Source organism: Ambystoma mexicanum, chromosome 14, assembly GCF_040938575.1.
Source record: "Ambystoma mexicanum isolate Mex_15411 chromosome 14, UKY_AmexF1_1, whole genome shotgun sequence".
Taxonomy (NCBI): Eukaryota; Metazoa; Chordata; class Amphibia; order Caudata; family Ambystomatidae; genus Ambystoma; species Ambystoma mexicanum.
Window position 1 is genome coordinate 437,024,091 of NC_090940.1, and position 13,127 is coordinate 437,037,217.

The 13,127-nt window shown below is 47.2% G+C and overlaps 1 protein-coding gene across 3 annotated transcripts in view; it reads right to left on the bottom strand.

Annotated features, from left to right (window-relative positions):
- Nucleotides 1–3,207: 3,207 nt before the first annotated feature.
- Nucleotides 3,208–13,127, bottom strand: part of AREL1 (apoptosis resistant E3 ubiquitin protein ligase 1) — a 1,423,594-nt gene continuing 1,413,674 nt past the window's right edge. For all 3 annotated transcript variants that reach the window (XM_069637637.1, XM_069637638.1, XM_069637636.1), the window contains one exon: nt 3,208–9,002. In XM_069637637.1, coding sequence (XP_069493738.1) covers nt 8,900–9,002 — 103 coding nt within the window. In that variant the 3' untranslated portion in view covers nt 3,208–8,899. The remainder of the gene's footprint in view (nt 9,003–13,127) is intronic.

Sequence of the window (13,127 nt, forward strand, 5' to 3'; positions counted from 1 at the left end):
AGGGACCAGAAAGTGAGGCAACAGCAGAGAAAATGTTTCTTTAACTGCCCAGGGGGAGGGGGTTACGGTGGGGGGGGGGGGTAATAGACCCACTGCTTCTGAGTCTTTGGTACAAAGAGAAGCGGGGCCCAGAGCCCCATTCTAAAAGTTTTAGAGGCATCAATCTTTTTAAAGACGCTTTTTGTGACTACCTGCAGCAGCAGTACTGCAGTAGCCCGTTTACTGCAAAAGAGCACATAAGGTTGATAGATACCTAGAAGGGACACACAAGTGCTGCATAGATTATCAGGACGATGCAATCCCAAAAAGCACCACCCAAATACTCTTCAAAGGCAAGACTTTAATGGAAAACAAGGTGTGTTGTGAACTTATTTGAAATAAGAATTATGTACCAAAAACCGCCAGTATAATAGCTCAGTGTGTTAATGCTGTGCTGGGAGCCATGTGTGATCTGCAGGCCAACTCATTCTTTTATCCTTGCAGGGTTGTTAAAATGAGCACCAATATCGTTATGGTAATACATAATTGCTTACACTCATGTTTACGTTATATAAATACAAACATGTTATTAAAAGGGTGAGGCTTGTGAAATCCAACCTCTACTTGCTTGGCACAAGAAACAACAAAAGGTATGTTAGAAAATAATGTGTTGTCTTCGTACAAGAAATGCAGAACCCCCTTTTAAAAGTCATTGCATTAGCCAACAAGAGATGCATGTAGCAAGCTTTCTGAACACACTTCCCTCAGTAACAAGAGCGTTTGAATGTACCCCAACTATTGTAAAAAGGCCTTCTCTTGGATATGCTCCAGTCATTTTACATACTTTTCATAAGTGCCTTTAAATTGGCCGGTCCCTTTTTCCTGGTTCTTTATTCTTTGTTTCTAGTTCCTAGTTCATTGCTCCCTCATTCCTGGATTTGCACATTTAGAGTTCTTATTAGTATTTTCTACTTCTTGGATGTCCTTTCTAGCGTTATTTTTTGCAATTAACACTTTCCAGTGTGTTCCTGTTCTGGTGCAATCGAGTTTGTCTGTGTTCTATAGTTCTTTGACCATGCTCGGTTCTGCGCTGTGAACTCGATTGTTTAGACACACCTAATTGAGAGAATTCCTATTTTTGCACCCTTTTCCTTTCCTTCCCTAGGGGCTAGGGGGGATCTTGGGGGTAGTAATTGTCTTTTCCCCACTCCTATTCCTTGATTTCCTCTTGGAGACTGTTCCTGGTTTTCCCTTGAACTTCTCTCTTGGCTGCCTATTGATTGTTGGGTGTAGTGTGCTGTTCATTCCTGCTCCTGGGTGAATGCCTATCTTTTCCTATTTAGCCTGTAAACACTGTTATATGTGTTCCTTGTCACAAGTCTTATGTATTAAGTTATCTTCACTTTCTGGGTCTCTGGCCAGCATGATTCATGTGCCTCGCTGATACCCAGGGTGGTGTTTCTCGACCTCATGAGTATTACCTTATCTAAAACCATTATATAAACTCACAGATCCCGTCATTGTTTGTCCTAAATGTGGGCTTAGCACTGACAGTACCTGCGACAGCAATTAGGGGTGAAGCACTAGCTGTCTTTCCTTGAAATCATAAGGAGCTTCCAAGTGTGCACCCCACATCAATTTTCATCCATTTCTATCAGGTTCTACTTGCTCATCCTGGATGTTGCTGTGCATGTATCTTGGTTCCGGAGTACGCGTTGTTTGATGTGTATTTACTCACTGTATGACCATGTGCACATTTCCTTTCCATATTTCCTGCCATGTGTTTCCTGATGACAAATCCTCAGGCCAGCACAATGACACAGCTGCCTGCAGTGAGATTAGCAAGGTGGGTCTATCACACACACAAGCTCCGCTGCGATACCCTGGCTTTGTTGCTCGCAAGCTCCATATGATTTTGGACATTTGTCAATTAAACAAAGCACTGTGAGACATCACTTTCTTCAGCTTAAAACGCAAATGAAAATAAACTAGAGAAACATCGCAATCCTGTGATTGTGAAGGCCTGTACACATTCAGTGCTCTATTGCTCTACCCACAGAGGCCCAAGAGATTCAGAAGGTCCTGTGATTGTGAAGGCCTGTAAACATTCAGTGCTCTACCCACAGAGGCCCAAGAGATGCAGAAGGTCCTGTGATTGTGAAAGCCTGTACACATTCTGTGCTCTACCCACAGAGGCCCATGAGATGCAGAAAGTCCTGTGATTGTGAAGGCCTGTATACAATCAGTGCTCTACCCACAGAGGCCCAAGAGATGCAGAAGATCCTGTGATTGTGAAGGCCTATACATTCAGTGCTCTACTGCTCTACCCACAGAGGCCCATGAGATGCAGAAGGTCATGTGATTGTGAAGGCCTGTACACATTCAGTGCTCTACTGCTCTACCCACAAAGGCCCAGGAGATGCAGAAGGTCCAGTGATTGTGAAGGCCCGTACACATTCAGTGCTCTACTGCTCTACCCACATAGGCCCAAGAGATGCAGAAGGTCCTGTGATTGTGAAGGCATGTACACATTCAGTGCTCTGCCCACAGAAGGCCCATGAGATGCAGAAGGCCCAGTGATTGTGAAGGCCTGTACACATTCAGTGCTCTACTCACAGAGGCCCATGAGATGCTTAAGGTCCTGTGATTGTGAAGGCCTGTACATATTCAGTGCTCTACTGCTCTACCCACAGAGGCCCATGAGAAGCAGAAGGTCATGTGATTTTGAAGGCCTGTACACATTCGGTGCTCTACCCACAGATGCCTGTGAGATGCAGAATGTCCTGTGATTGTGAAGGACTGTACACATTCAGTGCTCTACTGCTCTACCCGCAGAGGCCCATGAGATGCAGAAGGTCCTGTGATTGTGAAGGCATGTACACATTCAGTGCTCTATTGCTCTACCCACAGAGGCCCATGAGATGCAGAAGGTCCTGTGATTGTGAAGGCCTGTACACATTCAGTGCTCTACCCACAGAGGCCCATGAGATGCAGAAGGTCCTGCGATTGTGAAGGCCTGTACACATTCAGTGCTCTACTACTCTACCCACAGAGGCCCATGAGATGCAGAAGGTCCTGTGATTGTGAAGGCCTGTACACATTCAGTGTGCACTGCTCTTAAACCCATTCCACCAGTGTCATTATTGCATCAACAGAGTCACTGGTGTCTAGGACCATCACATCGGTTACATTAACATCCTGGAAAAACAAATAATTGTCCCCAAAAAGTTTCAATAAAACGATTTGCATTTTATTTTTATAAACTGTTTACATCATCAGATAAATCATGGTTGCCATGGATATGTACTTTTTGATCTCTGTGCCCTAGTCCTGGTCCTTGGTTGCTAGACTCAGGAGGGTATAGTTGGTGAGAAAGGGATCTTTCAATAGGGGCCAGGCAACATGCCCACAGTCTGTGCCTCGACAGCATAGGGACATTTTGATTCTGTAGGGGCCCTCTACTGCACTCTCGGGTTTGGCCTCCTTTGTACCTATAAAGTGTGGACACTTTTGGGATCAGGGAAGGTGAAGAGTTCTCTGCGGCAAATGTGACATGGACCTTCTAAATGTACTAAAACTGCAATATTCTCATCACTGTAAAAGCTCTCGGGAAGGGTGCCATGCATAAGGCTAGGTTTGTGAAGCCAAGGTGAAGGGGTGCTCGAAAAGTGATAAGCATAATGGCATGCAGTCTAAACCCACATCAAGCACTTGACTCGGATACCACTGGTATGGGCATGAAGATGTGCATGAGTTATCAGCCAGTGGAGACCACAGGGTTGCAGGAAGCACAGCTGCAGGAAATTCAGGGGACAGCCATTGGAAGTCCTTTCTTCATCCAGGGTGTACACATGGGCATTATGGTGTTACAGGGGCAGCTTGGCCAACCAAGATTACCGAAGGATCCCAGGGGACTCACTATTGTTCATATGGGATATCTGTAGCAGGTCCATGTGTCCATCACCTGTGGACCAATGTCCTATGGGATTCACGCAAGTGTGTAGTGCTGGTGGACAGCTGCAATAAACAAGGCGTCAGACAGGTGCACAACATTCATTTAGAAGGTAGATCACATTGGTGTGCAGCAATAATGCACCACTTATCACATAAATGCTGATGCCAACAGTACCCGGTTTGACATTGGTGTGCAATCTAATGAAGTAGGTGTGTGTCATGAACCTACAATGTGCCATACAGACTCACATTTCTAAGGTACCACATATTGCATAACTGTGCAGCACTAATACACCAGGTGTCTCACACATATTCATTCACTCGTGTGCCTCACTAACGTACCAGGTGCAACACAATGTGTAGCACTCATGTAGCGGGCAGCGGTACTAACAAACCAGGAGTCAGCAGCTGTACAGGACTAATATACGACAGATGATGCACACAAAACGGCATGTTCTGCTTCCTTGGGGATGTCACTAGATGCAAGAGACAACTCTGGAAACCTCTCAGATTGCGTCCAGCAATCACAGGCAAGAGGCAATGGCGGAGAAGCAATAGCAGGTCGAGAGGATGGAGGCAGGTGGTGCAGACATGGAGGAGGTCTGGTGCCAGAGCAGAAGCTTTGGGAAGGGAATGGGAGATCAGGTTGTGCTTTCAAGGACCAGGACGTCTTGGGATGATGGTAAGATTAGGTGACTGATTAGGGGGTGGAGGTTACAAACACATTCAGTGCTGAAGCAAGAGCTCTTGGGTGGGAGGGGGAGAACATACATTGCTGGAGCAGAAGGAGCAGAGACCCTCATGGGGTATTACGGGATGGGACGGATAAAGCTGGAGCTCTGGGCTTTCTAGCACACAGTGGCCAGGAACGCCAAGGGAAGAGTTGTAGCGGTTGATGAGAGAGGGTGCACGGCCAGAAACAATCCTATGCAGAGCACATCATTCACAGTTGTGCGGACCCGCGAGTTTGCTGTGACTTTGGACTTTCGTGTACAGATGCCACAGTGGGGCCATGAACACAGTTTACAAGTGGCCAATCCTTCAGCAGAAATGTAATCGTTTTCTCAAGAGACACCCTGTTACACAGGTCAGTTGCAAACAGTCAGCGCCTGCAATATAATGTTACCTGGAATTATGAATGCCCACCAAGAAGGGACAGAACATCTTACTATAGAGTCAACAAGACCAGTGTGTGTGTAAGAAAAGCAGATCCGCCCTGCACGATCACTCAATAACCACCACATCACGCCATCAGTGTGCACAGTCCAGCCGTCCTGTAAAAGCAACATGTTTTTTGACAACCTTCCATTAGTGGAATGAGAAGCCTGCTGTGTTCAACTCCCCCCTTCTTCGTCATGCATTATTATTAGGGTATAGGACAGTCCTCTGGGAGCAATCGCTCACTTCACTATCACACCACCATGGCCCAAAGCAGTCCACCGAATGTCACCCTTTGCTTCAAGGTCATTCCACAAGGGTTCAAAGCACAGCGCCCGATTACTCTCAAATCAGACTGTCACGGGGCACATCCTCACTGTGAGGGCCATCTAACGTTCCAACATTATCCCAGCAGTGCAAACAGCAGAGGAGCCCTGCAGGCGATGCCAGCAGCATGCCAAGCATGACAGCGCAATGCGTGCACCCATTCACTCTAACAACACAGCATCAGAGACAGTGACAACCCTGTGAGTACAACCAGCCAATGAAGTGTTACAGACTCTGGAGGCACCGCAGGGGGTCCCTGGAAGCAAAACGGATCATAGAATGTGCCAAGCGCAGTAGCTCTGTGCCACTGACTGTTCATTTTAGCATCATATCACTGCTGTGAGAAGCGGGGCAATGCATATTTATTTAGCAGGGCAGTCGTGTATACAGTAACAAAACACTATGCTTCCGGGTGGGGCAGCAATTCATTCCAGCATGAGGAGGTTGCCTCCACTGGCACACACAGAGTACCCCACCACCATGAGGTCATACCCTGCAAAGATTGCCAGCACACCCCATTACAGTACCCTAGAGCATCCATCGGAGAACAGTAATTCACACGCCATGAAGGCAGTCACAGACATTGATAAACTATACCAAAGGAATACCACTAGGGGCAGTCTTATGCATCTATTGTGTCTGGTTTATAAGCAAACCTTCTGTATTGGATACATGTTCATCCTAAACGTAACATATTCTAGGCACTCGCAGCCCACTCTGAGGATATAACTTTCAGTGAGAGTGACCCCACACGCCATCATAGTACCCCACATAGCAAAAATGTGTGCACTATATCTTTAAGCCCCATGGGGGCAACCTGTTTTATACATTCTCTAACAGGGCACAGATTACACGGCTTTAAAACGTGTTTTGCAGCCAGAGCCATTGATGTCCCCTTAGAGGACTATTGAGGAAAGATAGTGTCCGCGGCCTTATACGGTGCAAAACCGTGGGTAAATGTACTTTGTCCCAGGCTGGTGGTGGCTGAGAGTAATTTCTTGTGATCCCCATTGAAAATGCTCCCACTTAAGAAAATGGAATTGGGTATTCCCTCAGCCGATGGGATTGCCAGCTTAAAGCTCCTAGAGCATTGGGTCAGCCTATGGCTGAATCCCTGGGAACAATTAAGGGCAATACGCCTCTGGGCAGGCCTTCGGTCTTCCCTGGTTTAGGCCTATATTGGAAGGGTTGTGCTTGTTGGAAGTCTCACATATGCAGGAGCAGCCCCAAAAGATGGTTAAAGGGAACATGGAGGTACTTAGGCTTCCTGGCATTATTGTATGGCTCTTATCCCTATGGGCAGGGTTTATGGGGGAAAAGGTTCACTCCAGGTAGAGAGGACTTCGGGTCGAGTATTCCAACCAAGGCAAGGAGACTACAATTCATGCACCCGGGGTGGGTACCCTTCAGCTGGCAACATCATCTAGATTTGAAGGGGTCTGGCAAGTCTCCCTTGTGTGTATGTATGACAAACACTTTTTTGGAGATCATGGTCTATGTATTGCCCTTATGATTGTGACCCGCCCCTGGAAGTCCCTGTTCAATGAGATGGGGTGCATGCTGTAAGCAGATGCTAATAGTTTTCCTTCCCTGGTCTGGAGTGCATCTGCTCTATTAAACATTTTGTGTGGTGAGCTTGAAAACTGAGAAATAAAGTTATACTGAGCTTGTAAGGGGAAGTTCCATCTGAAGTTTTTTGATTACTTCTAAAGTTATATAGTATATGAGGTCGGGATAAAAGTCAAGTTGTTGGGTGGGTTAAATATCAATGAAATTTTATGTTACATTGAAACATGTGTGGGATTTAATGTGGACATTATGTCTTTTGCATTCAGGTAAAATGTTGATTTTTTTATTGATTTTAGGATTTCATTGTTTTGTTTATTGCTGTTTATTGCTGTTTTTTTTAATGTTATGGAATGTGCTGCGATTCTGAAATAAAGTGTTTGTTGCTGTTGTAGCAGTTCTGTGGAAATTAACACAAGCACACTGTACCACATAGAGCAGCTCTGCGTGTGCAGACACCCACACCACATAATGAGCCTACTCCATTCACAGACACACATCCTTGCAGTACCAAGTTTCTTTTTTTCTGTGTAGGCCATCACACTTTACCAGGACAGATTTGACTCTATAGACTGATGCGCCACACCATCACAGTACCATCACAACATTCACATATCACCATGGGGAGCTGCTGTGTGCACTAACTCTTACAGTACTATCTCAACAGCAGTGCAGAGACACAGCTGAGAGTATGTACAGCTTTCACTGTCACATCACACCATCACCATAGCAAGACTTACAAGCACATTTACCCCTTAAGCACAAGGATTTCACGCACTGTGTGAAAGATCGATCAGTGCATGCAGCTCTATGCCACACTTCAATTGTAATCTGCAGATGTTCACATTACATCATCATGAGTCAGAGAAGCACTACATGCCACAAACAGCTACATCACGCCATCTATGCGGAATACATCAAACAGTTCACACAATCATCTGTGTTTGTAGTTGATTACTCCAACATTGCAGCATCACGATGCAAGGGAACAGACCTGTATGCAACAGCCATAACATAGAATCCTATCATCGATGTGGGGTGCCTACATTTGCAAGGAAACGCCCACATTACACTATGATTGTCAAGAGTAGCATTGTGTGTGAAGAAGAACAGTCCCACATAACCACTAAGGGAAGCTTTTTGTGCGGCCGAGGAGTATTGCACCATGACTGAGGACGGCTCTGTGAGGAGCTGAACAATCTGACATCATTAACTGTGAGAGGAGACACATGCAGAACTCGCATCACATCATCATTGGCAACAGCAGCCCTGTCTGTACAGCTGACTACTGCCACTTCATAAATTACTAAAGAGGAGAACTGTGTGTGCTTCTGGACAGTCACACATGGCACCTACTTTGTTATGACAGAATGCATTCCTGAGTGTGCATCTGCTCATGGTCAATAACCTTCAGAAGAAGCACACGACAATTGCTACACCAGGCATTCTATAATTGCCCGGTATGCCTACCCTAGTGCCCTGTGTGGCTGCTTTTTCCATGGCAGTTCCCTGCTGGGCCTGTGTGTGTGGCACACTGCCTCCTCTTGTTTGCAGGCTAGCTGTTTTGCTGTGAGATACTTGAATGTGGACTACTGGTGTCCTGCTAGAACTCATGGTCCCAAAGGCTCAGACTGACTACTACAAGGCCTTTTAATGCTTACGTCCCGCAAAGCAAGCCCTAATTCAGTTCACATTGAGAAGGATGAGACTGGATACACGGCAGAGGAGGGAAAAGCCATGCAAGGCTAGCCCACAGTCTACTGAAGATACAGCTGAGCATTACTCTAGAACCATGTTCTGCACATAATGTCCCATAAGTTGTGCTGTCCTGGATAATGGTATGGTGCGTGACAGAATATCAATGGGGAGCACACCCGATGCTCCATAGCCTGCGCCACCATAGTTGTGGGTGGTGTCAAAGCATGCCGAAACCTTCACACCCCTCACTGATGGCAAGCTTCAGCATCTTGTGGACTTCTTCATATGAGTCGTAGGTCGGGAGGCACAACTGGTTAAAGCTGTAAGAGAGAGGAGAATATTACGCACAAGTAAAATATGCTTGCCAGTTTTCAAGAGATTGCAACATCAACCTCACTTCATAATAAGATTCCAAACACAACCTTTCCAAAAAATTCTGGCATATCCGGCCTAAGAATCAGTGCAAACGCAACCCTTCCATGCCAGTATCCCTATGTGGTCCACACAGTTCCTACACCTTCTAAAGCTCTTTCAGTCTTCAGACAAAAGGAAAAGTACCAAAGTGTCAAAAGCAAGGCCATGAGAGAAGACAAGAGAAAGGAGGACCGAACACTGCCAATTAAATCTTCAATACAAAACGAGCATGTGCCAGAAGCAGTGTGTCTGGGACATATATGCAGATAGCTAGTCACTCTGTAGATCTCCACAAAGCAGCATCAAGAAAGATGTCAAGACGTAGTACTTTAATTTTGCCACTTTATTTGGGATTGTGGCGTCTGCCAGAGCGTTCCCTTGACTCATCTTCATAACCTCCATCTCCACATTCCATTCTTCCTCCCACCATCTTTAACTGTCAAGGGCTGACGGGGCCTGCGGGAAACCTCTTGTCCTTGCTATCCAGGCCATTGCCTTCCTCACTCTCTCCTTCACCTCCTGCTCGTCTTCTCTTTCCATCCTTCTCCCGGGACGGTATTTTAACTGGGGTGCATCTTCCTATACCTGATGTTGCATTCCTGAACTCTGTGCCACCTTCCCACCTCCTTCCACCTTCTATGCACTCTTCTCCTAACCTTGCCACTTTGAAGCATCTCCCAGCCTATAGATGTTGCCACTTCCTCCTGCATCCTTTCTCCTAACTCTTCCTTTGCATGTTTGGGTCATGTAGTCCCTTCATCCTCCTGGACCTGCCTTCCTTCATGTTACCACCTACATCACACCCTTAACACTCACTGCCTGATTGAACCCTTTCTCCTTCTCTGCTGTTACCATCCCCCCTCCAGCATCTTCCTACCTGCCAACTGTCTGCCAAAACGGACCTTCTGATGTTACCATCTCCTTCTTCACCTTCTTAACTCCTGCCACATCCTTCTGTTCACGCTTAGCCCTGGAGGTTGCCACATCTTCCTTCTCCTTCTTAACTCCCAGCATCTCCTTTATACGCTTGCCATCTGGTGCTACCCCATTCCTGATGCTACCACCTCCTCCTTCACTGCAATTTCCACCAACTTGTTATGTCCACTCAAAGCCTGATCTCAACATCTTCTCCTGCTCGCCGCTCTTTCAATGTCTCGAGTCTCCTCTGCCTCCCCAGCCTCTTGCTCTTGCCACCAGTCGGCAGCCATCCCCAAACACAAGTCTGTTGCAAGCCACACTACCTGAATGGAGCTAGGTGCTTTTATAGTCTGCTCTCTCATCCCCCTGAGTGGGTGGGTCTTTCAAAAAAGGATTTGCACTTGTAGCTTTTAAATGGTTGAGGGATGTGATGGGTGTTTTGCCCAAGTGCTCCTGGGGGGATTTTGAGGGGGTCGGGGGGGGGGGGGGTGGCGCTAAACCTATAACTGGCCTATCCACTATCTTTGAAGACAGTAATCTCTCTACTTGCCCTGTATGGATTGTCCCTGCACTGTTTGCGTGAATGCAATATTGGAAATACACAGAGCAGGCTTTTACATACTCCAGTTTACTGAATAAGTTGTGGGCTTGGGACACTCCACACTGCTGAGGGTCAATGCCTTGGTAACTTTGTTTGACCACAGATACAATTCCCAAATTCCCAGTCAGAAAGCTGTGGGGTTACAACATTGTATTTGCAGGTATTCCGGACTAATTGAATGTCCCCTTTAATTGTTTTAATTCCTTCCCTGATGTTCCGGAAAACGTTATGAACCATGCCAACTGTGTCTAGGGAATGGAAATATTTATGATATGATATATTTTATTTGTATCGCGCTCGTACACAAGTGTTTCAGAGCACGACTAGGCAAGGGAGGGGAACAGGGGAGAAAACAGCACAACATAAAAACGATCTTACTAAGCCCAGTGACATTGAGAACGCGCAAGTGCATGGGAAAGGGAAAAGGGAAAAAGTGCATGGAAGGGGGAGAGTGGAAGGTGCGGAGCCGAGGAGCGCAAATAAATAAAAAATTAAAATAAATAGAAAATGTAGTCAAACTATGGTAGTGCAGCCAGCAAGTGACAAGTGTTGTGTTTAAGGCAGGAGACTGGGTAAGTGTGAATAAGTGCAGAAAAAGAAGAAAAAAAAGGGGGGAGGCTGTATGGGTACAGATACAGTCCCCAGTGCAAGGGGTGGCCAGGAGGCAGTGCAGGAAGGTGGCAGGGTGAGCAGGTACCTGGGCCCAGGGGACAGAGGGTGGCCACGGGCACAGTGCCAAGAGAGGGCAGATCAGCAGGGGAGAAGGGGAGCAAAGGCAGAAGCAAAGAGGAAGGTTTTGAGGTGCTTCCGGAACTGTTGGTTCTCCTCAAGTTTTAGAGTGGCAGGGAGGCTGTTCCAGAGGGAGGCCCCAACCGAAGATAGAGATGTACCCCAGCTCGTTTCCTTGAAAAACGATTGACCCGGAGGGAGTTAGAGGTAGAGGAGCGAAGAGTTCGAGAGGGGAGGTATTTGCGGAGAGATAGCTGAAGGTATTTTGGACCCAGGCCCCAGAAAGCCTTGTGGACAATGCAGAGGGTTTTGAATTTAATCCTTGCATCCACTGGCAGCCAATGGAGAGATTTCAGAGCTGGAGAGATAAGATCCCAGGGCTTGAGGCCAAGGACAAGTCTTGCAGTCCTGTTCTGGATAAGTTGTAGAGGCAGGTAGATTTAGAAAGAGGCTGTTACAATAGTGCAACCTAGAGACAACCAGAGCTTGGGAGACAGTGAGCTTCTGAGGGAAGGAAAGGGAAGGAAGAATACCTCTGAGGAGGTGCAGTAGGAAGTTTGACTTTTTAGAGATGTCAGAGATATGGGGCGAGAAGGAAAGTGTGGAGTCAAAGTTGACCCCAAGGTTCTTAGCTTCGCAGGTAGGGGTAGGAGGAGGGCCAAGGGAAGCCGGCCAGAGGGTGAGGGAAAAGGATGGAGATGGTGTGCCTATGAGGAGGATCTCCATCTTGCTGGCATTCAGACAAAGATCATTGGCGGCACACCAATCTTGAATGGCAGTTAGGCAGTCAGAGATGAGAGAGAGAGAGGAGGTGGCCGAGGGCAGCCGGAAAATGAGTTGAGTGTCATCAGCGTAGCACTGGAAATTTGAGCAGAAAATGGCAATGCAGTGAGCGAGAGTTGCCAGGTATTGGTTGAAAAGCCAGGGTGAGAGGTTAGACCCCTGGGGAACCCCGCAGGTGGTGAGGAAGATAGATGATAGGAAAGACCCCAGTTGGACCTGGGAGAGTCGATCAGAGAGGAAAGAGGTCAGCCAGGCCAGAGCCTGATCAGTGATACCCAGGTTATCACGGAGACGGTTGAGCATGATGGTGTGGTTGACAGTGTCGAAGGCAGAAGAGAGATCAAGAAGGATGAGGACAGAGGGAATGTTATAATCAAGGTTGGAGAACAGATCTTCACGGATATTGAGGAGAGCAGTTTCCGTGCTTCTGACCGCTCTGAAGCCAGACTGGTGGTCATGTAGACAACCAACAGAATCTGAATGAAGGTTAAGCTGAGAGATGGCCAGCTTTTCCAGGAGTTTGCCCAGAAAGGGGGTAATGGAAATTGGGCGATAGTTAGCCGGACAGGAAGGTTCAGCTGTGGGTTGTGAGGATGCACAAGGGAGTGCTTCAGAGGGCAGGGGAGGGGAAGGATCCTGAGGCAAACGAGTGGTTGCAAAAATCAGCAAGGGCCGGAGCGAGGGTGTCAATGTGGTCGTTGATGGTTTTGGAGGAACAGGGATGAACCTGGGATACCTTAAAGGGAAAGACACCTTTTCTACAATGGAGCTCGAGGTTACTTACAGAGAGCTGCAGAGTTTCTCCACAAAGGGGAGCATGATCATGACCCTAGATGTTCTCTCTAGAGGTATTGGGGCTCTGCAACTGTCCCATGTCTTAAGTCAGCGATCAAGGAAAGGCAACCACACCCCCCCTGGGCCCAACATCAACCGACTAAGGGTAGTAGTCTGCCCTGAGTCACCACCTTGCCTGTCCCGAGAACCTGACAGGGGACCTTGT